General features: G+C 41.5%; 1 protein-coding gene across 3 annotated transcripts in view; it reads right to left on the bottom strand.

Annotated features, from left to right (window-relative positions):
• GLB1 (galactosidase beta 1) overlaps positions 1–25,821 on the bottom strand; it is a 90,625-nt gene that overhangs the window by 13,550 nt on the left and 51,254 nt on the right. For 2 of the 3 annotated variants that reach the window (XM_005600856.4, XM_005600857.4), the window contains exons 11-15: positions 14,945–15,019; positions 12,359–12,448; positions 9,372–9,485; positions 7,952–8,083; positions 6,014–6,268 (exon numbers count right to left, since the gene is read on the bottom strand). In XM_005600856.4, coding sequence (XP_005600913.3) covers positions 6,014–6,268; positions 7,952–8,083; positions 9,372–9,485; positions 12,359–12,448; positions 14,945–15,019 — 666 coding nt within the window. The remainder of the gene's footprint in view (positions 1–6,013; positions 6,269–7,951; positions 8,084–9,371; positions 9,486–12,358; positions 12,449–14,944; positions 15,020–25,821) is intronic. The other variant, XM_005600858.4, reaches the window with a different exon arrangement.

Genomic DNA, 25,821 nt, shown 5'->3' with positions numbered 1-25,821 from the left:
TCTGACTGGCTTCTTTCATTTAGCATGTTTTCAAGGTTCACCCATGTTGTAACGTGTATCAGTACTTCCTTTCTTTTTATTGCCCAATAGTATTCTGTTATGTGGATGTACCACATTCTGTTTATTCATTCATCCATTGATGGACACTGGGTTTTTCCACCTTTCAGCAATTTGGGATAATGCTGCTATGAACATTTGTGTACTAGTTTTTGAGCGGACATATGGATTAGATGGGCTTTTAGGGGTCGAACCCTCTGACACAGTCACAGATATTGTGTTTATAGACTTTTCAAGCATGAAGGTGCAGAATATTCATCAGACTGGTGGAATAAGCAACGAGCCCCTGCCTAGATAATTAGCACAAGCTCCTCCTTCGTCTTTGAGGCCGTTTCAGCTGGGCCTTCAAGTCAGACAGACCTGGGGCTCAGGGAGTTGTTCCATTACCTACTTCTGTACTCATACAAGTTACTTAGTTCTCTGATCCTCTATCTGCTCATCAGCAAACTGGAGATAATGACACAACATCCTACCACATATGTATCTTTTCATGATTATAGTGATAGCTTCTCTCTGTGTCGAGCAGAATTCCTGGGTCAGCTCTTGGGTATGACACCTTTATGACGTGGCCTGGGTGAACCCCCTCTGACCTCCAAAAGTGTGCCATGCTTTTCCATTTCTGCACCTTTGTTTCTATTATTCTCCCATCTGAAACTCCCTCCCTGGCAAAACTTCCTCTGAGTCTGATGAAGGGCCATCTGTCCTCCAGGTCTGTTTCAAGCTCCATCTGAGCCAGCTCTTCTCACAGTTCCTGTAGCAGATCTGTTCTCTTTCTGCTTTGCACCTCCTGCAAGTTCTTTCTCTTAAAACACTAAACTGACACCTCTTGGTGAGCAATGATTAGCATCTGGGTCTTCTCATCTGCCCTGGCCCTGTATCCACAGAACTCAGCAAAGCTGCTTCTCACCAGCAGGACTGCCTGAGGGCCCACACTCCTCTCATTGGCTTTCTTCTCAGGGGCTCAGCAACACAGGCATTTGTGCACCTGTTCACTTGAAAGCATTGACAGAGCAACCAGGCCCAGGAGGAGGGCAGGACAGTGAATAAGCTGGGCACTTTTTAAAAATGCCTCTCAGGGCCGGCTGGGTGGTGCAGCAGTTAAGTGTGCATGTTCCGTTTTGGCAGCCCAGGGTTCACTGGTTCGGATCCCAGATGAGGACATGGCACTGTTTGGCAAGCCATGTTGTGGAAGGCATCCCACGTATAAAGTAGAGGATGATGGGCATGGATGTTAGCTCAGAGCCAGCCTTCCTCAGCAAAAAAAAAAAAAAAGAGGATTGGCAGCAGATGTTAGCTCAGGGCTAATCTTCCTCAAAAAAAAAAAAAGCCGCTCATGGAGGCTGGCCCCACATCTGAGTGATTAAGTTTGCACACTCTGCTTTGGCGGCCCAGGGTTTTGCTGGTTCGGATCCTGGGCACAGACATGACACTGCTCATCAGGCCATGTTGGGGTGGTGTCCCCATGCTACAACTACAAGGACCCACAACTATGTACTGGTGGGATTTGGAGAGAAAAAGCAAAAAAAAAAAAAAAAGCCTCTCATGAAGCTTCTGACCCAGTGGGTGAAACCGAGGTGCCAACCTAAGTGTGATGAAGCATTGTGATACTGAGTCCAGGTGGGCAGAGAGGGGGCTCGAAAGAGAACGGGGCCAGTTGTTTCCTGGACTAAGGGTCTGGGAAGGTTTCATAGGAGAGTTAATGCCAGTCTTGACAGATGAATATGTGATAACCAGGTGGGCAGGTGAGGGAAAGAAAGATCAAGAACAAAGGCAATATATGACACAGCAGGACACCAAAGGGAGAAGGGGAAAGGGAGGAGGGGAGGAAAAGAAGGAGCAAGGGAACCGAGCAAGCTTGCTAGCTAAAGTGGGAAGGTCCAGGGAGGGCTTCACTTTGTTTTTAGGTTCTAGGGCCCCTAGATATCACTTGGTTACAAAATGGGAGTTGGCAGAGAAGATGGAAATGCTGACAAAAAGCAGGAGGAGAAAGTACGAGAACAGGATCTCGGCTTGGAGGAAGAAGGTGGGGAGGGGATTCATAACTTAGACTTCCTCCTAGAGGCCACTGGGCAGGAAGCGAGGGTGGAGGTAGAGAGATAAGTCTGACAGGAAGCTGAGGAACAAAGGAGTTACACTGATAGCAGTCAAGGAGGGTGAGTCCTCAGCGGAAGGTGTGGGGGGAGAGTAAGGTGGCTTAAGGAGAGTGATCAAAGTTAGAAAGGCCAGCTGGGGAAGGGGGAAGAGAGAGACCAAAGACTGCTGGGCAAGTTGGGGGACCCTGGAGGCTGGAGGCTGTGAGGGGATCGTGGCCTGATGAATGTGCTAGAGAGGCCCCCTCCACCTGTGCTCAGTTACTGGTGAACCAGCAAACGCCAATGGTGGACCCACTCAAAAGGAAGGATGACAGCGACAGAGTGGAAGAGCAAGATGGCTCTTCAAAAAGGAGAGTGGTGATGTCTAGGCTGGACAGGGAAGAACTGAGTCCTTAATGGTGGAGAGTTCCAGGTCATCAATAAGATCCAAGAGCATGCTTGCGAGGCATGAGAATTCAGGGGACAGAGACATGTGGCCAGAGAGAAGATAGTAGAGCTTAAAATTCCAGAAGTATATTCACCAAGAAATACCATATACTGGGTCATAAAACAAATCTCAATAAATTTAAGATTATGTAACCATCACCACAATTTAATTCTGGAATATTTCCATCACATTCAAAAGAAACTCCAAACGGTTGCAGTCATTCTCCATTCCTGCCACCAGTCCTAGGCAACCATTAGTCTACTTTCTGTCTCCAAGATTTGCCTTTTCTGAACATTTCATAAAAATGGGATCATAAAATATGACTGGCTTCTTCTACTGAGCATAACGTTTTTCAGATTCATCCACATAATAGCATGTATCAGTAGTCTGCTTCTTTTTACTGTAGAACATTATTCCATTGTATGGATATAGCATATTTTATTTATCCATTCATCCATTGACAGACATTTTCAATTATTTCCAGTTTTTGGCTATTAGGAATAATGCTGATTGAATATTTGCATATAAGTCTTTGTGTGAACATGTTTTCATTTCACTTGTGTATATACCTAGGAGTAGAAGTGATGAGTCTTATGGTAATTCTGTGTTTAACCCTTGAAGAAACTGCCAAACTGTGTTCCAAAGTGTTTGTACCATTTTACATTCACATTGGCAACGCAGGAGAGTTCCCATTTCTCCACATCCTTGCTAACATTTGTTATTGTCCATCTTTTATTATTATAGCCATTCTAGTGGGTATGAAGTAGTATTTCATTGTGGTTTTGATTTGCACTTCCTTAATGATTAATGATGTTTGGCATTAAGCATCTTTTTAGGTATTTATCAGCCATTTGTATATTTCTTTGGTGAAATGCCTATGCTAACCCTTTGCCCATTTTTTATTGTGTCTGTTTTTCTACAATTGAGTTGCAAGAATTCTTTACATATTCTAGATACAATATTAGATTAGATATGATTTGAAAATATTTTGTCCCAGTCTGTGTCTTGTCCTTTTCTTAATAATGTCTTTTGAAGAGAAAACATTTTTAATTTTGATGAAGTCCAAGTTATCAATTTTTTTCCTTTAAGGATCATGCTTTAGGTGTCAAATCTAAGAAAATCTTTGCCTAACCCAAGGTCATGAGGATTTTTCTCCATCTTCTAGACGTTTTATAGGAGAATTAAATTAGAAATCAATAAAACTAAGATATGCTCAAAAAAATAACCCACAAATATACAGGAATTAACACATTTCTAAATAATCTATAGGTCAAAGAAGAGATAATAATGGAAATTAGAAAATACTTCAAACAGGATGATAATGAAAATATATTTGCAGAAACATTTAAAAAGCAAAAAATAAAAGGGGATTTATTAAACACACGTCATGTGCATCTTTTGCCCTCTTCTCTTACAGTTATTAACATGTTTTTCCTCTTCTCCTTCAGAGTCAAACTTCTCAAAAAGGATGTTTATATTCAAGTATCCATATTTGCGTTCACATGTTCATTTCCTTACCCTACGCTCCTCAGTAGGATGCACTTGGCTCGCATATGCTTCACTCCACTGGCATAGCACTTACGAGGGTCCCAGTGACCTCCTTGTTGCTAAATCTGGTAGAAGTGCTTCTGCCTTCATCTTGCCTTCTTGGCGGCATAAATGCCAGTTTTCCTTCTGCTTTCTTGGTCTCTCCTCCTCACTCTCTGTCATGTTCGTGTCTCTCAAAGATCAGCCTTCGGTCCTCTTTTCTTCCTTCTGCATCCTCTCTCGTTAGACAACCCCATCCATCCCATGTTTTCAATGACTATCCATACAGAAATTATTTTATATGTATATTCCCAGCCCAGATCCCTCCTCTGAATTCCCCACCACAGATCCAACAGCCCTCCTCCAGTATCTTCTCTAGTATCTTCTCTCAGGTGTTCTCAAAGGCCTCTCAAACTCTATTTGTCCAAATTCAAACTCATGATCTTGTTCTTCCAGCACAAGTCTTCTGTTGAAATTTCTTCTTTCAGTAAGTGGTACCACCTGCCCAGTCGCAAGCCCGGAATCTAAGAGTCATCCGGGCTAAGTCCTTCTTTTTAAAATCCCATATCCAATCCATCATTATGTCTTATGGATTTAACTTCAAACATCTCTCAAATAGTTATCGTCATCTCCATCTTGGCTACCACCATCCAAGTCTCTCCAGAAGACTATGGTAGAGTCTCCTAGATAGTTCCCCTGAATCCACATGTACCGTCATCACTCAACTCATTCTGCATACTGGGCTCAGAGTCTTGTCACATCACAATCTATCATGTCACTCTCCTACTTCAACGGCTCTCAACATAAAGAAAACTTTAATGTGGTCTATAAGGCCTATCCCAATCTGGTCTCTACCCACTTTCTAGCCTCTTCTCTAAGCCACATTCCCTTTCTTCTGTGATCCGTACATTTGGGTCCTTTATTAGTTGCTCACACTGGCCATTTTCCCTTAACCACACGGCCTTCACACATTCTATCTCCTCTGCCTGGAACGTGTTTCCCTCCCCTTTTTGCTGTTTCTTCCTACTCATCCTTCATATCTCTGTCAAGCATCACTTCCACAGGGAAGGCGTCTGTGAGCTCCCTCACAAGGCCAAAGGCCCCGATTATTATCAACCCTCCTATCTCTTCTTAGCACCCACTGCAGCTGCAGCTTTATCATTTAGTTTGGGTGATTCTATGATTTAGGTCTGCCTCCCCAACTAGACTTTTTAAGTGCTCTGAAGGCAAGGACTATATCTAGTTTTATTCACTATTATATCCTTAGTGCCTGGCACCAAGATTAGGAACATAGTAGCCACTGAAAAATATTTGTTGAATGAATAACTGAGTCATGGTAAGGTCATCTAGGACGAAAATACGACTTGAAGTGGAGAAGATAACAGCGAAGGAAGACATGCTAATATCTTCCAAGAATAAAGGGGAGTGACTAAGGAAGAGCTGAGGATGATATAGACAATGGTGGATGCCCCCAGGGAACAGGGCTGTGTGAAGGTGGCGGTGTTATGGGAGTACAGAGTTAGGCATGGAGAAAGAAAAACAGGCTCTCCCAGGGATTCACCCCTTTGCCTTGACCAGATATTCTTCAGGGAAAGGGGAAATGCCCCTCATAATCAGTATTCAAAGGGGCTACGATTTTCCTTAGAGGAAGCAGGAAAGCCATCATTCACTACAGGAAGTTTTCAGTCAATGAAAACGGGGCAGATGGAACACATTCAACCTGGTCATTGAATCCCCAAAGATCTGCCATGGTCCCCATTCCTGAGGAATGGGTAAACTAACACAGAAAACCCTCCACTCCCAAACTGTCACACAGCATCTTATTAACAACTCTTTTTGATTCTTTACCAGACACTGAAAACCAGATGTTTGAGACATGAATTCAAACACTTTCCATGAAGTCATGTACCTTGGTCCATCCAGGAAAACGGATAAAGGTGTCCTGGGGCAAGTCTGAGATCCCACTGGGAATGGAGAAGTTCCCTACATAAAAGGCTGGGAGTGTGTAGTTAGATGAGCTGCAGGCACAGGCTTCATCACGGGAGCCACTGTCATGGCCATCCCAGCCCCCCAAGTGGCTGCTCACTGCATCCTCTGTGTCCAGTGGGAAGATCATCCAGTCCGTGAGGATTTTGGAACCAAGGGTCAGGTTAGAAATAAGACCCTGTAAAGGAGAAACAAACAATGAGGTCGGGTTGGGGACAAGGGAGGAAAGGCTTCAAATGTCCTTGTAGTCTAGTCCTGAATTCCTGGGAAGAGCAAATTGGGATAAGAAATGCCAACAGTAAATGAGATGCAAACTATGTGTATGTCAAAGAGCTTGAGGCCAGAGCTCTTGACCCCAAATCCCCAATCTTCAGTGTTCGGTTCAGAGACATTACTAGAATGGAAGGAATGATGGAATCTGAGGCATGGGAGAATTAATGGTGTGGGGGATGCAAAAGAACATTCAGCCCACTGTAGATGGGAGGGAGGGACCCTCACATATAGCAAGGAGCAAGTCCTGACCTTGAACTCCTCAGCAGCACTCACAGGGATGATCACACCTGAGTCCAGTCACCTTTGTGGGACTAAATGAGATACCAGAAGCAAGAATACTTTGATATCTGTAAAAGGATAGAAAGTGCCATGATGATGATGACTTGTATTCTGAAGTTGCTCTATCTGTCCACTGGGGTCAGGGGGCTGGCGCGTCCATGGCACCGGCTACTGCATCGAAGTCTATGCTTATGACTCACCTAGCTTCCTTTTCCCAGCCTTCCATATAAGAACTTCTCTATTCCCAGTGGGATCCCAAATTTGCCCCAGGACACCTCTCAATACCAAGCCTCAACTGCCCATTTAGTAATTCAATGAACATTAACGGGGCAGCTGTGTGCCAGGCACTCTCCTGGGTACTGGGGACCCAGAGACTACACAAGAGTCTCTGTCAATCCACAGGTCAGCGTGGCCTGTGTTGGCCAAGCAGGAAGGCCACTATAGCGTGAGCACAAGGACTGTAACAGGGGCATCTCTAGTGGAGGCAAATGTGGCCCTTGCAAGGCCATTCCCTGAGAGTGTAATTGTCTTGCTTCTGAGCTGCAACCAAGAGTCAGGAAATAGCCCGACACCTGTCCGGTCCTAGAGCAGGTGGTGCCATAATTCCTTCAGTGCAGGCCTTTTCTCCTCCAGCAGATGGTGAGCTACTCGTTGGGGAGCCTATATCTGAACATCTCTGCATCCCCAAAGTACCTCGTGGAGCATCTCACATAGAGTATGAGCTTAACAAATGTTTGCTGAATAATGTTCTACAAATACGTGTCAGAAAAACACATTTGGACTAGACACCTGGGCACGGAGTAACCAATAGAGGCAGGAGGCAGTGCACCAAGGGAACAGGCTTTCTACAATTCAAGAGTTTGTCACAGATCATCCACACACAGAAACAGAGCAGACCAAAGGCTAGGCTGGCTTTGTCGGCAAGGGAGTGTCTTTCGTGAGCTAGGTGGGCTTTTTAAGCAAAAGAAAAGCCCAGTGGTGAGGCTTCCGCCTTCTGTTTCTTTCTACAGGATGACTGAACTCAACACAAGGGAAGTGTTCTGTTTGCAAAGTGCAACTTTCTCATCACCTGCAGAGGAAAGCAAGTCTTCAAAATAACCCATCTTCTAGGCTGCAAAACAAATCAGGCAGGTTCACTCATCAAATGCGGCAAAGTGTGTGCTTTTAAGCATCGCCTCTATCTTAACAGGGCTGAAGGGAAAGAATGTATACATGAGTTTTTAAATGGATTTAAAAGACTTCCTTGGACGGCTTAGGCACAGTCCTGTCAACCTTTGAACCTCACTCCTGACAGTGTGGCTGGTCCTACCTTAGAATCATTGATATATGTGCCATAGTTTATGCGCCCCATGTTCTCCACCAGCAGGTCCAGAGTGGCTCCAGCTTTCCCTGTTATGTTCAGAGTGGTCACAGTATTTCGCTCAAGGATTCCCTGGGGGACCTGTGGGTTCAATGCCAAATGAAAATTAACTCAGGTGAGAAGACAGCAGAGAGGTTGCTCATTAGTTAATTCAGCACTCGTTTTCCCACTGTGAAGTGTCACCAGACTCGGGAGGCAATGCTTCGATGGCTTCTTCGCTCAAGTCACTGGCCAGGTGGCCACGTTCCTCCAATCAATGCTTTCTAAACAGGAAAATCGCCAGACACAGCTCAGAGCAAGAAAAGGTCTAGGCTGGTTTCCTTTGCTCTGGAATGTTCTGCTGTGCATCTATTTTTACTAGAAAGGGAATGGAGGCAAAAAATTCCAGGGGAGATTCCTATTACAGGAGCTGCTTCGTGTTCTGCCAGCACAGAAGGCAGTCATAAAAAGTAGCTCTAAAACAAGATGGAGAGACGAGACATCAGATAAAGGAGATAAAATCAGAGAGTTAGGTGGAGTAGTCTCACCTCAAAATACCTGATATGCTGCATTAACCACGAATATTATGTAACAGAATAAGGGAAAACAACAGGTATTTTAGCAGCAACATATTCCTATTTTTTTAAAGGTGACACTTCAAAAAAAATTGATGTTATACTGACCACAATTCACTAAGACAACCCCTAAATTGGAATGCAAGAAACAACTGCCATCAGTAGATACAGAATGTCTTAGAAACTTGCTCCACTCAGTTAAAGCTGCTGATGACAATGGAATGGAAATTTTTAAATTTTAAATTTTAAAGTCTGTTCTGAACACATACTCTTGGTCAGGAAAATCTCTTCACCTGTTCTTTCACATGATTGTTTCAGTGAGAGGAATGGAAATCCTAAAATGTATCTTTCCTTGTTATGAAACAAAGCTGTTTGTCTATTTTAGCTATAATTATCACGAGCAATCCTTCAGAATACAATTTCTCATGAAGGATGAAGGCACAAAGTTAAATGAATCACCATTCTAGTATGTACAAAATGGACCCCGTCCCCAAGGAGCAAAGAAGACAGAGGTGACACGCTATGGTCAGTTAGAGAGGATGGCCTTGGACTGGGGACACCAGGAAGGTTTCCGAGAAGGTGGGGCCTTGAGCACAGCCCTCCAGGTTGACATGGTGGAGGGGGTGTATTCCAGGCAGATGGAGCATGGATGAGGCCACATCAGGAAGCCAGGGGACACAGCTACAAGCTATCAAGAGGAGGGGCGGAGGCTGAAGTTGGAAAAGGGGGCAGAGGCCTCGAATGCCACGTTACCAAGTGCAGACCACGCATGTCCATGTTGGGGCAAGCTTGCACAGTTCACAGACAATTCTTACCCCATCCACAGCAACATAGGCCCGATCGTGGACTCCATTGAGGGGTGAGGAGAGGGGCGTTGGTTTGCTGCAGTTTTGACGAAGCGTTGTTCGGTACAGCACAAACCCAAAATACTGATTAGAAAAGAATGTCAGAAAAACACATCACTCTTGCTGTTCATTTGAAGAGAACTTGGTCACCCTTGATTTACTTGAAGTGCTGTCTCTAAAACCATAAGGAATGAAAAGCTTCCCCAGCCTCTAGCAAAAATTTGGTCTGAAAAACGGGAACTGGCTTAAGTTTTTAGATCATAGAATAACCATCACAGCAGGAAACCCTGAAGGGCATGTTGGCCAAGACCCCTTTCCCACACGAGGAAACTAGACCCTGGAATGTGTTAAGTGATTTGCCCAAAATCACTCAGGGGGACCCTATCATATATATCCAAAGGTGGTTTATGTTACCTCAAAAAAAAAAAAACCAACAAAAAAAGAACCTAACAAAAAAAGGCAAACAACCAACAACAAAGCCAAGAATGTTCGGCAAAACATTCTCCAGGTTCTTGGGCTAAAATCTGCTCTCACATACAAAACAAGAGTCAATCAGAAAGTGTTTAAAGTGGAGGAGCAGGGGTGAAACAGAGAGAGTGAGAGATGGGGGAGTAACCGGTTGCTAAGTCAGAAAATACTTTTAGATGCTAGTAGCCCTGGTCTGAAAGGAAGGCCCCAAACAGTCAGCCTCGGCAGCACCAGCACCCACAGCCTCAGTTAGTGACTTTCCTGCTGTAGACATTGGCGACAGTGAGCGGGACCTAATCCTGAGTCACAGAAGAGAATCCAAATAGAAATCCAGCGTGGAGCAGAGAAGAAGCTCCCCACTTCAGGGCCTGGAAAGCAAGGACGCGTACCTCCGGCAAGTGGGACGGTGATCTGGAGGAGATGACAAAACATTAACCCACGTTCCTGTGTTACAGGAAAGGGCTGAACTCAAGAAATGCCACTGGGACTGCCACTCAAATCTTCAAGCACAAGGATGCCTCCCTCCTAGACACCAAGTCTCCATCTCTCTCTTGTTTTTTCCTTTTGAAAGTAACCAAAGCGGTAAGCTCTAACTCAGAGGCTGAAGAAAACCTAGCGAAGGGCCTCCAGGAGGGGAGCGGAAGCTGTGTTGCTCCCTGCAAAGGTGTGGGTGAGGCCTCGGAGGTCGGGGGACCACGGGGGGGCCAGCTTCAGAGGTACCAAGGCTGCACCCCACTCCCTGCAGCTGTGCCCTCCATGGGTTCACTGGAAATAAACATTCCGTGGACTTGCCCTGGACCCAAAACAGCCAGGGCCCAGGGAGCCCCACTCGCTATGAGAGCACTGCCTTGGCCACAGATTGGAAAGCAGAAGGGGTCTGAGAAAGAGCGGTGACTGCAAGGGTCTATCCATTAACCTGAACTCCACTTCCCAAGTTCCAACTGCTCGAGTGGCCGTGTCTTGTCTGACGTGCTCAATGGCCCTGACAGATGAAGACGGGTTCCATTTCATAGAAGAAGACATAGACGTACAGCCAGTGTGTGCTAGAACTTAAGAACTCTACCCAATGTTAATGAAGAAGCAGGGAGGGGAGCTTAATTACTCATATAATTTATCACAAATCGGAGTTGTTGGAATAAATCACAAGCGTAAAAATAGTAACTGGAGGCAAAAAATACACTAAACTAAGATTAGATATGTTATTATTATGTCACCTTATCATTCAGACACCTGCCAGAGGTGAGCTGCACAGAAAGTCAGAAAGGAGGACCCAGGTAACTTTCCATTTCAAAAAATGGGGCTGAGATCCTAAGTGATCAAACTTAACATCACCACAAAGGGACAAACTGACCTCATGGGCATCTGATATGGTGCCCTGAGAAGGACACATCACCTTTGTCACGTTTGTACCAAAAATATTTTACTGAACCTAATTAGTGAGGGGCAGTGCACAAAACAATAGCCTGAACACTTCAGAAACGTCCGTGTCATGAGAGAGAGAGAAAAAAAAAACTGAGCAACAGTTTCAGAAGAAAGAAGCCTAAAGAGACATTATAACTAAATGCAATGCATGATCTTGGAATGCCAAGGGATACTTGACTACAGAATGTATATTAGATAATAGGATTGTATCAATGTGAAATTTCTTAAGTGTGATCGTGGTCATACAGGATAATGTCCTTCTTAAAAGATACATGCTGCAATATTTGGGGTGAAGTGTCATGATTTTGACAAATAACTCAAATGGTAATAAAAAAAAAAGCCGTTGATACATACACACACCTACAGAGAAAGATAAAGTAAGGGAAGCGACTGTTCAAACTTGGTTAGGCTAGTGTTAACTATGTGAAAGCCATATAGGGGTTTGCTGTACTATTCTTGCAGCTTTTTCAGATTTGAAATTTTCCAAACAAAAAGAAATATAATGATCTACACCTGAAATTTATATAATGTTATAAACTAATGTTGCCTCAATTAAAAAAAACAAGTTCGGGAAAAGCTTTTAAAATAAAGATGGGGCCGTGCCTAGAGATTAAACACACACACACACAAACACACACACACATACATGATATGCTCTGTTCTCTTCAAAAGCAGGGAAAAAAATCTCTAAGAACTGACTCTATTAAGAACATTGTCCTTACACCTTTGAACTAACTAAGGACAAATAATTAATTTGTCCTTTTTGAGTATTAGTGTTTTTTCTCTGGTACCGAGTAATACAGATTAATCAGATCAGAAATGTACTCGATTTATAGCTTTTGCAGAAGCAGGCTGAAGCAGGTTGAGTCACTATCTACTTGAGTGATAATAAGAAATGGGGGAAAAACATAGGAAAGATCAGCCCAGCTAAAGAGAACCTTTACTTCAGGTCTGATGTATCTGCTTACCGTTTTGGTCCCTGTGCTCAGAACAGGCACTACCAGGCAGTGCAGAAAGCACACTTTGCAAGTAGAAAAAAAGATGAAGCATTACCTTTGAAGACCTACCTGTTTCACCTGGATAAACGTCAAGGGATAAAGGCTTTTTATGGGCCCAGCAGGACACAGAATGTCCAAAGCTCCCTCCACTGTTTTTAACTGAAAAGAAACAAAAGCAGCATTCACTCACTGTCACCCCTTGCTGGTAATCAGAATGGAGGATCACATCATTTGCAAATTATCAAAGACATTAGTGGATTGGACCAAGCTCCTAAATAAACCTAAATGGTTCAAATTCCACTCAACATCGCCGCCCCCAGTCACCTTCAATCATCTCCATCTGTTCCCTAACTCTTGACGAAAAATAACTAATGGCAATCTTAAAGAGTTTCAAACATACTTATTTGCAAATGCAACCTCCTGTAATTAAAGGTCCTTAAAAACCAAGGCTCAGGGGCTGCCTCCTCCGAAAAGCCTTCCCCTACATGCCCAAGTGAAGTCACTATGACTGCGCCCTCCTCTGAACTTGTCCGTGGCATATTTTCCATGCGTGTATCGTTGATCAGTTGATTACCTTTATCGTCCTTGCCAGACAGTCAGCTCCTTAAGGACAGGGTCTGTACTGTGCTCACCCCCAATGCCCAGCACATAGTAGACACTCAGTAAATACCTATTCAATCCAAATGACTGTGTATTCTTGCAACCCAGGATGCTTATTCTGATGCAACAACAACAATGATAACAGCTACCAGTCACTCGGTCCCTAACACACTCCAGGTGAGATGGCACACCTCAGTGAATCCTCATGTTAGGGATGAGGAAACAGGTACTCAGATAGGTCACTTGATCAGTGGCAGAGCCAGAATTTGCAGTTAGGTTTGGCTCCAAACCCAGGACTTCCCAGGAAAAAAAATCATTACAATTCCATCAATTCAGCTACTCACATGGATGTTTTTCCACTTGGACAATTAAAGGAATTCAATTCACAGTAAAAGGTTTTATGCTATATAACTATGTTCTATATAAATTTAATTCAGTTATATGCTGAGTTACTATCACAAATTGTATATATTTAGTTGACAATGAAAAACCACTTCAGCCCACACAATTTTCCTTCATGGTAAACAGAATGTGCTTTTGAAGGGATAAAGAAGATGTGGTGTATATATATATATACGATGGAATACGACTCAGCTATAAGAAAAGACAAAATTGTCCCATTTGCAACAACATGGATGGACCTGGAGGGTGTGATGTTAAGTGAAATAAGCCAGACAGAGAAAGACAAATACTGCATGATTTCACTCATGTGTGGAAGATAACAAATACATGGATAAAGAGAACAGATTAGTGGTTACCAGAGGGGAAGGGGGTTGGGGAGTGGGCGAAAGGAACAAAGGGGCACATATATATATATATATATATATATGGTGATGGAGAAAAATTAGATTACTAGGGGTGAGCATGATGAAGCGTATTCAGGAACAGAGAAATAATCATGTACACCCGAAATTACACAATGTTATAAACCATTATAATCCCAATAAAATTACTTAAAAAAAAAGAATGTGCTTTTGGTACTAAGCTAGCTTTGTTTTAGCAATTTTGTTGCATTAAATACTTGCAGTTACTTTCTGTTGCATAAAAATAAATTTTTCACAGCTCTAAAACAGACCAACCAACCTTTTCCTTAAGTAGCGGTAGCAATGAAAAAGTCGCAGGTGCTCCCTTCACAAATGTGATTAAAGTTTGATTAACCTAAAGCAAGATTCTTATCAGGCAGAGAGACCACAGTCTTTGCAGAATGTAACACACGTATCTGACACTAGGTGGAAAATGTTACCAGAGAGCAACCAACAGTAATATCAAAGGGCTTCGTGAATGGAAAAATTATACAATCATGTTTGGCATTTTGCATAAAGATAAAAACTTATGATGCTATTTTAGAACATCAAGATTCTTAAGAAATATGTAACTGTTTGTGTTTTTTTTTTTCTTGTGAGTTAAGACATGTAGGAGTTAGGGATTATAAAAGGGGAAAACCTGAAGACACAGAAGGTCAAAACAAATTGACTTTGGCTTACGTCACTCCAGACTATTAAATTAAATCTTTCTTCTTTTTCTCTTTTCCTAGAATAAACTGTCTTTAACTTCTATATATGATTAATTTCTAGCGCTTCCCCCTGACGTCTCATTTACCATATAAACCACAGACCACAAAAATTAAGACATGATATTAACACAGAAGGGAGTGTATAATTAAGGGCAAATACCTATCAAAATGCCTGTGGCTTTTGAGAACTCCCTTAATAAAAGATGAATTATGGAAAAGAACCTCACCAGCCATAACAACAGGGCAGCACGTTATTCCCATAAAGGCTCCTGGCACTGCTTTTGACAACTGACAACTGAACCAAAATGACCTGAACGATCTAAGACTGCCTACCTACTCCTGGCTCATTTGCTCACCCTGTCAGTGTACATATCCTCTTGCCTCCCATGTCCCATTTTCCAAGAAACATCATCTACCCCATCAGTCTCACAGAAAACAAATTCACAGAAAAATAACGAACCAATTCCCCAGCATAACACTTTCACTCACGAATGCAAAATTCCACTTCCTCACTCGCAACGTTTCTGTTATTTTTTTCTTACCTTTTTCATAGCAACTTTTCCATATGCAAACTTCGGTGTGGACGGAGGGATAAAACCTTCTGGTACTTTTTCAAACTATAAACCACAGTGGAAAAAGAGAGAAAAGGAAAAAAACCTGTTAAACCTTCAGAAACATCTGTACAATTAATTTCTCAAAAGGAGGGTCAAAGACTCAAAGAACAGTGCCAGTGATTTTTGGAAAAACAAAGGAATGAAAGACTTTCTCCAAAACAGGATCTGATTAAGTTTTTACTTCTAAGCATGTGTATGTCTGTGTTTTAAGCTCCACGAATCATTCAAATAATTATAGATAAAAGACTTCAAAACAGAGAGCATAAATAAGTAGAGAGAATGAAGTGACAGCAGAAGACTGGAGTGGGGGGAGAAAAGGAAAAAAATACACGGCAAAACAGAATCTAAAGGGAAGTAGCTTATAGGAGCGAAAAACGTTATTTGTAGGTTAAATATTATTGGTAGCTTAAAGTTTTGTTTCAATGTTAGCTTTGCTGTGGTTATGTAAAAACATGTTCCTACCTATTCTTATGCAACATACACTGAAGTGTTTAGGGGTAAAGGGTAACGACGCATGCAACCCTCCAATGGTTTAGAAAACAAGGGGGCAGCGAGGGGCAAATGATGAAGCGGACAGAGCGAGTGTTGACATGGGTGAACCTCGGTGTGGAACATACAAGTTTTCTTTGTACTATTGTTATTCTTGAAACTTTTCTGTAAGTTTGAAATTATATTTAAATAAAAAGTCAAAAAATAAAATAAAACCTTATTAAATATGTGTATACACACACACACACACACACATATTTATATCAGCACTAGAAGATATGGATGTAAGTTCCGGGCCTTAGAAAAGTCTGTGTCCATCTAGCATCTCCAAGTATGTTGCATTATAGTCTCTCAGGATCCTTACATTTCTTTCCGTATTTCTTTCTTTGATTTCCCTTTTTAAAAGTAATACAAAAAGAAGAGGAGGATAAAAGTTTGTTATAATGAAAAGCAATAGTCTCCTGACTCACTATTCTCTTAGTTCTGTTCTTCAGAGGAAACCATTTTAAAATCATTTAACTGTTCCTATTTTTACTTCTTTTGACCTCTAAATAATATACTTATCAGCCATTTCTTATTTGATCCATTTAAAACAGTATCATTGATTTCTTTAATACATGAGAATTTAGCTCAGTTGTACTATTCTGGATATTGCCCGTTCTTGCCAACATGGTTATATCACCATTGTCAGTTTCTCTACTGGTTAACTTTGTAGCTTTAAATAATATCCTATACCTTTATTTCTTAGTTCCATCAATTAAGACATTATCCTCTGTGTCCACACAGCTTTTTTTTCAAATGTTTTTTTATTGAGGTTATGATAGTTTAAAACCTTTTGAAATTTCAGTTGTACATTATTATTGGCCAGTCATATTTTAGGTGCACCACTTCACCCTTTGTGCGCGCCCCCCCATGCCCACACTTTTTAAGATAATGCTATTTGCCTCCTTCTCTGAGTTCTCTTCCCTACTCCCACCTTCAAACCCTCAGTTATACTCTCACACTGTCAAGGTTAAAGCAATCTGTCCTGTAGTCATAAGTACTCCCTTCATCTGTATATTGACTGTAAATTCAAAATCAAGCAATAGTGCTCACATTATCATAACTATATAAGTATTGCTCTCTGCGCTGCTAAGTGGTGTATACTATGATGGCATGTTCTGTCTTGTTCAGCTTTTTGTGTTCTTTTCCCTCCCCTGGGGTTTCTTTTTTGAGGAAGATTAGCCCTGAGCTAACATCTGCTGCCAATCCTCCTCTTTTTGCTGAGGAAGACTGGCCCTGACCTAACATCCATGCCCATCTTCCTCTACTTTACATGTGGGACGCCTACAACAGCATGGCTTGCCTTTCGGTGCCATGTCCGCACCAGGGATCTGAACCAGCCAACCCCAGGTGCCGAAGCGGAACATGCGCACTTAACCGCCGCGCCACTGGGCTGGCCCCTCCCCCTGGGGTTTCTAATCGCCTTTCTTTATTCCTGCCTCCTTTTAGGTGAACACTTCTTTAGGTTGTTCCAAATTTCTAAAGATGGTATCAAGTCTCTCCAAACACCCCTTTGACCCCTAGAAAACTCCCTACTGGAACCCTCAGTCCTCTTGCTCCAAGGGACTGACGACTCTCCTCTAGGCTTAATATTCTGGGACTTATTCTTGTCCTGGCTTTTAGCTCGTTTCTGGGATCTCATGACTACCTCATTTCACTGGAACAATCTCAAATAACTTCCTAAGAACTGGTTGGTGGAAGGTAAATTCCTGAATCTTTGACTGTCTGAAAATGTCACATTTAGTTGATAACTTGGATGGGTAGAGAATTCTATGTTGAAAATCATCTTCCCTCAGAATGCCACAGGTACTGTGCTCTGTCCTCTGTCATCCAGTGAGGCTTAGGCCGGGCTCAATCTTGTTCTTTTAAAAGTGACCAGCTTTTTGTCTCTAGAAACTTATAGGCACTTTATTTTCTATGTTCTAAAATTTTCCAAGGATGTGTTTAGATGTATATTTTTTTTCCTATTCATTATGCCGGGCCGCTCAGAAATCCTTTTCTGTTTTGGAAAAAATTCTGTATTGTTTCTTTGATATTTTCTTTATCTCCATATTTTTTCCTTCTTATAAGTAAGTTAGATATCCTAGATTGTTCCTCTCTCTCTCATCTTTTCTCTCTATTTCCATCTCAGTCTTCTGGTTCTAATTTCTAGCAGTTTTTTTTTTTTTTTTTTTTAAAGATTGGCACCTGAGCTAACATCTGTTGCCAAACTTCTGTTTTTCAGTCCTTCTTCTCCCCAAAGCCCTCCAGTACATAGCTGTATATTCTAGTTGTGAGTGCCTCTGGCTGTGTTATGTGGGACACTGCCTCAGCATGGCCTGATGAGCGGTGCCATGTCCGTGCCCAGGATCCGAACCGACGAACCCTGGGCTGCCACAGCAGAGCACGTGAACTTAACCACTCAGCCACGGGGCAGGTCCCCTAGGAGATTATTTTTAATTTCCAAGAACTCTTTCTTGTTCTTGAACGGCTCCTTTTTCAAAGTATTTCATTCTTATTTTATGGATACAATATCTTCTCAAATCTCTCAGAAGGATGTACATTTGAGAGGATTTGCTCTGTTTTGCTTATATCTCTCCTGTCCTCTGAATTTTCTATAGCGTTAGGGTTATTTTTCTGTTTATTTCATCCTGGTCTTTCTCTTTCCTGTTGCAGGTTTTACGGATGTCCTCAATCATCCGGTCATCCTTGGTTGTCCATTCATATTTAATGGTAATGCAAATGAATACACCAGCATTTGCATAATCATCTTCTCTGTGCCAGTTCTGCTCTGTGTACAGGAACAAGGCTTGTCCAGTGGGGAGCTTTGTTTTAATGTGATTCGGCAAGGAGGATGTAATATGTACGGTCTTTGCTCTGGGGCTATGCACTTTTTTTTTTTAAGAAAAAAAAAAAGATTCTGATTTTCTGACTGGTAGAAAGATGCTTCCCTGATGGATAGTCTATTTGAATGTGGGGTGAAAGAGCGGAGGACCTCACAGGAAATACACAGATTAAATTTGCCTTCTCATTTTCAGCTCTGTTTCATTTCCATCCATTGTCACACCTTCATTTCCACAACCCTGCCTCTCCAGGGTTCTTTAGGGCCAATCTACTCCCTGCTCCCTGTTTCTATAAGCCCCCTCTGCACGCATTGGGGTCCTAGATTTCCTATCTTACTTCTTCAGTCACCACTCCTCCATCTATTTTTGTTTCTTAGAAATCTTTTGCAATCTCTCATGCATGGACAGCTCCCCTCTTGTTGGCTTCATTTTTTTAAAAAAATTCCTTTTTTATTGTTTGGTAACATTTTGGAAGGAAAAAGAGACAAATATGTGGTCGTTTAGCCATCTTGAACTGGAAGTTCTTTGTATTTCTAACATTCTGTGAAATTTTAAGAAGATCATGTTAAAATGATCTTCGTGATTCATATTAAAATGAATGTGAGGCCAAAGAGTTACTGTTGATCTTAGAGCAAGATGTAATACCTCTCTTCCCAGCTTTCCCTGAAGTCTAGACCACATCCTTCTCCTTTGGCAGTTTACCCACCCCATCCTCTTCCACCCCACATTCTGGCCAAGAAAAGCAGAAAAAACAAATCCACAGAAGAGCCTTGAAAGCAGTATGATTCGTTTTCTGAGGCCCCTATTTCCCTGTACAAGTAGTGACCACGTCACATCTAACTCCTAAAGTCAAAGCAGATTCCAATGTAACTAGGACTGCAATCTCTTCTACCATATTGGAAGAAAAAGTCATTGCACAGCCATCTTTATTCAAACTACATTCAGCTAACTTTGAGGGAGTGCTAGTTTTGTCATCTCATTTACTACTCACAAGGGCCTGCACTGCTGGTTATTACATTTCCTTTTTAGAGATGAGACTGAGGAGCTTGCTCGAGATCATGAAGAGAACAAGGGAGGGAGCTGAGATTCTGACTCCAAGTCTAGTGCTGTTCCTACTGCTCCATCTTGCCTCTTTTATTGTTGAAACAATAGAATAGAAAGTGTCTTTAACCATAATTCCTCCTAGACCCTCCCCTTAAGCACACATATAATAGGAACATAAGAGATAATTTTGTAATTTGTTGCTGCCACTTATCAAAAGCACTTTTGGCATGACCAAATATTGACAATAATTTACTTATTGCATATTATATTCAAATAGATATGACAGAATTTACATAATCATCCCTTCAATATTAGGAGTTAATTTCAATTTTTGATATTATATAATGTTGCAATGAACAACTTCAGGTTTATAGCGTTACTCTTGTTTAAAAAAATTTTTTTTTCCTGAGGAAGATTCGCCCTGAGCCAACATTTGCTGCCAATCTTCCTCTTTTTGGATGTGAGCCGCTGCCACAGCATGGCCACTGACAGATGGGTGGTGTAGGTCAGTGCCCAGGAATCAAACCCAGACCACAGAAGAAGAGTGCACTGAACTTAACCATTAGGCCACTGGGGCTGGCTCTAAAAAAATTTTTTTTAATAAAGCCTCAAGTGAGTGGTTACTAGGTCAAATGACATGAGGATTTTATATGGTTATTAATATAGTGTCTACTCAAGTTTTCACCAAATGTCTACACAGTATGTCTTTTGCCAATTATCTATTTGGATCTTGATATTTTAATCAGTGGCATGAGCTCATTATAATATTGATATTAAGCTTGCATCTGTCTATCCCATTTGCCACAATATTCTCTTTTCATTTTAATAATTTTAGTGATTTTTTTCATTGATTATCATATAGCAAAATCCTATTCCCCTAGCCAACTAATTAATGTTTCAGAAAAGAAATAGATGAATATACCAAACACCATACTTCCTTTTTTTTTCTTTTTTTTTTAAGATTTTATTTTTTTCCTTTTTCTCCCCAAAGCCCCCCGGTACATAGTTGTATATTCTTCGTTGTAGGTCCTTCTAGTTGTGGCATGTGGGACGCTGCCTCAGCGTGGTTTGATGAGCAGTGCCATGTCCGCGCCCAGGATTTGAACCAATGAAACACTGGGCCGCCTGCAGTGGAGCGCGTGAACTTAACCACTTGGCCATGGGGCCAGCCCCCCAAACACTATACTTCTAAACTTTCATTTCTTCATAATAAATTGTACTTCAATCAGTTTTCAGACCAATCATAAATATTGCTTCTTATCCTACTTATTTAGCTGGATAAATTCAATGTAGGAAGCTGCTCTTTTCCCAATGGAATCCAATAGATTGAATGGTGACCAACTTTTCTTTCCCCAAGATCTCTAATGTGTTTGTTCATTCTTCTAACAAACTCTTAGAGGAAAGTATTGTGTCAGGTCCTATGCTTGGTACCAGGGACATAAACAGCTCCTAGGCCAGAGAGTGAGAAATGTGTGAAAACAAGTTATATCAACACATTATGAGAAGTAGTGTATTCAAGATTTCCACACTATAAGGTGGTGGCAGAAAATGAAGAGTGACTAACTGCAGAGAGATGGATCACAGATGACTCCCTAGAGAAGGTAAGTGAGGTGTGTCCTTACGTTCCTGATGGATAAAGGCAGAGGGAAGAGTTCGTGCAGAGGAAGAACTATATATGGGGGCACTGTCTCATTCATGGAATTTTATGTGCCTCATTTAAGGCCTGAGAGTCACATACAAGAAGAGGAGAACTGAACGATGGCACTTGAGAAAAACAGGGGGCCAGGTCATGGAAGGCACCCTGATCAGATCAGCATTTTAGAGAAACACTGGAAGATATCTCTGGAAGATAGATTAGAAAGGCCAAGTCTGCAGGAAATGGAAAGACTAGCGCCACAAGAGTGCAGGCAGTGCTTTAAAAGACTATCTAACATCTGTTAACTAATATTCACTTTGTCATCTTTAATTAGCAGACATAAAACACTGTGTTTCCACCAGCACTATGGATCAGCAAGAGAGAGCTTATGTCCACTCTCTGAGCTAATGTCATTCCAGCCATCAACCGAGAAGGACAATCAATCAGTCAGTGTAGACTGGTCCTGGGTCAAGTTTCAAATTTCATTAAGCTTTTGAAGTAGTGAAAAACACTGTGGCCATTCTCACATTCCCAGGATCCTGCCCAGCCTCAACGACCACCTCAGGTGATCCCAAGATCCACTCCAATTACCAATGTCCTCAACTACAACTTGATGAATTTCTGCAGAATGACCCATCTCTAAAATGCCAGATGGCCTCTTACCTTTGATAGAATCCCTATGAAGAACTGGAACAAAGCTCTTAAAAAATGGGTCTGAAATCCATTCAAAAGCATACAAAAATAAACTTTACCACTGCCCCTCTCAGGAATCAGTAGGGAGGAAGATGGCACTGACAGTATTACGGTTCATCCTCGAGGTGAAAGTGTTAACCATGTCTGGTTGAGTTTTACCCACACCAAAGAGAATACTTTAGCAAATGCAAATATCATGAGCCTTGTCATGCCTTGAAAAGTCATATCAAAGGTCTGCCTGGAGCCTTCACCATTGAGCACAGGCTTGTGCAGCCTGATGGGAAATTATCCCTGGGAGTCCACGTCAGTGAAAGATATTGTCTAGCACTACCCAATTTACTCTTGAAATGGATTAGAGAAGAGACCCATTCCACTTTTTAAGTCTTTGGTGAAGGAAAGATGCAGGAAGAACTATATATGGGGGTATTTACAATCCCATCTCTTTTCCTCAATGCAAGCAAATATTTTGAATATCATTTAAGAAACTAGCTAACTGAATGTCTACGAAGTCTCATAAGAAAGAGTCCACTTTTAAAGTAGTTTATTTCTGTCTTCAAAACCTAAAATATCAAAAAAATGAAGGGGGGAAAGACGACCACGTGTTAAACAGGAAGCTATCATAAGCTACTAAATTACATTAATTTCTGAAGACTCTGTCTCCTTCATTCTCATTCTCTGTCCTTACTGTGCCTACTGGTTAAACACTTGGGATCCCCTGGGTTTGTCTTTTGCTTGGCCCCCTGCCCTTCTCGCAGTCTCAACCTCCCCTGGACTTCAGCCTCCACTTCCACTGACGACCCCAGAATCTGTGTGTCTGTCCTAACGACTTCTTCCTGGAGCTTCTCACTCTTAAGTGAGGTGCTTGCTGGACAGACACGTCCACCTGGATGTTCCCAGAGGCATCTTGAGCTGAAAAAGCCCAGAACTGAACCTGTTTCCCCCTCCTCGTTTCCAGGCTGTGCGTTCTCTGCAATCCTCTATCTTAGTTGCTGACCCCCATAGCTATCCAGTTATCCAAACAAGGTTATAACCTGGACAAATCAACGACTCTTCGTTCTTTGTCACTCCTGCATTCAGTCAATCACCAAATCCTCCCAATTTTATCTCCTAAATAATCTTCAGATCTATTGTTTCCTCCGCACTTTCTGCTGCCCCTGCCATCATCTCATTCCTAGGTTACTGCAGCAGCCTCCAAAGTCATGTCCCAAAGGATGGTCCTAGCGGCGTGTTCACAAGGTCATAGGTTACTGTAAAATGTGCCAAGGTAATATAATTTCACCACAACAGGCTAAGACTCTGGTCTCTCTCTGCTCCAGCCCCTCTGAGTCACACATCCTCTTATGTCAGGAGGCTTCAGAGGGATACAGGCATCTGTGGGATTCAACCAAAGGAGGGCTGAGGTGGAGATTTACTTAATTTGAGTATAGAATCTGTTTACATGCCTCACCGTCACTTCACGAGTATGTAAATTATTGCTAACAGATTATTCCTAACATCTGATATGCTGACTCACTTGCAATAGGATCACACCCTAAGGCATCCAGCCCCAGAAGTATGTGGGTGGTGGAGGAGAAACAAGGTTTGAAATGCATGGGGCCAGAACCTGTCTGTAGAAATTTCTTCCAAATATTACAGCTCATATATGAAAGAACTTGTGAGAGATTTCCCCAATTTTGATAACAATCCTAAATATTTATATAACATTATCAGGAACAAAATGTGAAGCTTTTACATTTTTCTAAACTACTCATACTAAAAAACAAATTTCAATCAGCCACGCTAAAGAGAAAGATTTCCATTCTCTCCAGAGAAAAAGACTACCAACATTTTTGTCACCTGAAGAGACAATAATACAGCAAGCAGTCAAAAGAATGTAAGGAAAGGATAGCAGAGGTATTTCAAACGGTTGATAAATGCAAAATATATTTTTAAGTTTTGTGATGTTCGCTACTATTTAAGTCTTTTAAATTTTTGTAATTTGTAATTTTTTAACTCATTTAAATACACATTCATTTTTGTTGTCTCACCCGATACCTTTTCTGAAATGCATATCTAGGTCTATCACTTTCTGTAAGCTCCATAACATGGCATATTCATAGCATTAATGTTCTCAGTGAAGTAGGAGGTAATGTCACCTGTACGTTAGGGAGAAAGTAGAGCGGTGATGGTTTACACTAGACAGTGAGGAGAGAGCAACGTGCAAGAAGAGAAATGGAGATAGTTCAAGGTCCAACTGAGATTGGAAGTACAAATCCCTGTTCAGCCAGTCCACACTGCAGTCTACAGTTCCCCTGCCTGGTTCCAGCGCCGGAGTGTGACAGTCAGAATGGCCTGGGCTAGGTGGTGTGGAGAGCAGGGCCCCTTGAACAACAGCATAGAAGGGAATGGGGGGTGATGGTGAAAGACTCTGAAAGTCATCAATCACAAGAGCCAGGGAAGGTCAAGAGAAGTGTGAAGGTTTGCAGGGTGGGGGAGGGGGCAGAAAGAAGCAACTAAAAATATAGGAGAATAAAAATGTGAGGTTAGGATGAGGCCAAATATAAGGTGATGTTATTTGCAAAAAAGTACAAGTAAATATCTGTTTTAAAATCTGATTTGGAGTTTTTTATATATATAAGGCATAGGAAAGCTCACTATTTCAGAAAAAAAACTGTCCTAAAAACAAACCTGCCAGCAACACCACTACTAGGTATATTCGAGGGACTTGAACAGATACCTGTGCCCCGATTTCAATGCAGCATTATTCAAAACAGCCAAAGATGGAAACAACTTAAGTGTCCACCAAGAGAGGAAGAGATAAACAAAATGTGGTATATACACACAATGGAATATTATTCCTCCATAAAAAGAAATGAAATTCTGATACATGTTATAACATGGATGAACCTTGAACACATTATGCCAAATGAAATAAGTCAGACACGAAAGGACACTACTGCACAGTTCCACGTATGTGAAAGAGCTAGAATAGGCAAATTCACAGAGACAGAAAATAACCTAGAGATTACCAGCGCCGGAGAGGAGGAAGGAATGGGGAGTTATTGCTTAATAGTTACAGAGTTTCTGTCTGAGGTTCTGAAAAGATTTTGGAAATAGATAGTGGTGATGGTTACAGAACATTATGAATGTAATTAATGCCAGTGAATTGCACGCTTAAAAATGGTTAAAATGGCAAATTTTATGTTATATATGTTTTATCACAATTTAAAAAACTTAATAATGTAATATACCAAAACCCACTGAATTGTGTACTTTAAATGGGTGAATTGTATGGCATGTGAATTATATCTAAATAAATCTGTTTAAGTGGTTTGTGCAATGAAGCAACAGACTATAAAAGAAATAAGTCCACAGGCAATATAATCAAATCAAACAAATCAGTCAGTAACTTGAAAAGGATAATTACAATGTAAATTCATGTACAATTTCTAAGAGACAAAAATAATTAAATATATTGTACGTGGATGCATGCATTTGTAGTAAAAGCAGAAAAATGTGTGTGAATGACAAATTCCATACTAGGAGATTAATTAAATCCGAGGAAGGAGGGAAAGAAACAGGGAATGAAGCTCTAGTTTTATCTGTAACGTATTATTTTCTTAAAAAATCAGAAAAAAAGATTTTTTTTTTTTTAGGAAGATTAGCCTTGACCTAACTGCTGCCTATCCTCCTCTTTTTGCTGAGGAAGACTGGCCCTGAGCTAACATCCATGCCCATCTTCCTCTACTTTATATATGGGACGCCTACCACAGCATGGCTTTTGCCAAGTGGTGCCATGTCCACACCTGGGATCCGAACCAGTGAACCCCTGGCCGCCGAGAAGCAGAGCGTGCAAACTTAACCGCTGTGCCACCGGGTGGCCCCAGAAAAAAAGATTTTTATAATAACTTGTGTGAAATCTAGGTACTGGGTGTCTGCAATATTATTTGACATATTTAAAACTTTTAAATATTTCATATTTTAAAGACAAATAAATCTCCTAAAAATATAAAGAAATAAAAGATTCTTTTTATAAAGATATTTAAAAACATAGACTATTTGGGAATAAACATATTAAGAAATGGACAGGGGCCGGCCCA

The sequence above is a fragment of the Equus caballus genome, chromosome 16, assembly GCF_041296265.1.
Source record: "Equus caballus isolate H_3958 breed thoroughbred chromosome 16, TB-T2T, whole genome shotgun sequence".
NCBI lineage: Eukaryota > Metazoa > Chordata > Mammalia > Perissodactyla > Equidae > Equus > Equus caballus.
Note: the sequence above shows the minus strand (reverse complement) of the source record. Positions and strands in the feature narration are given on the sequence as shown.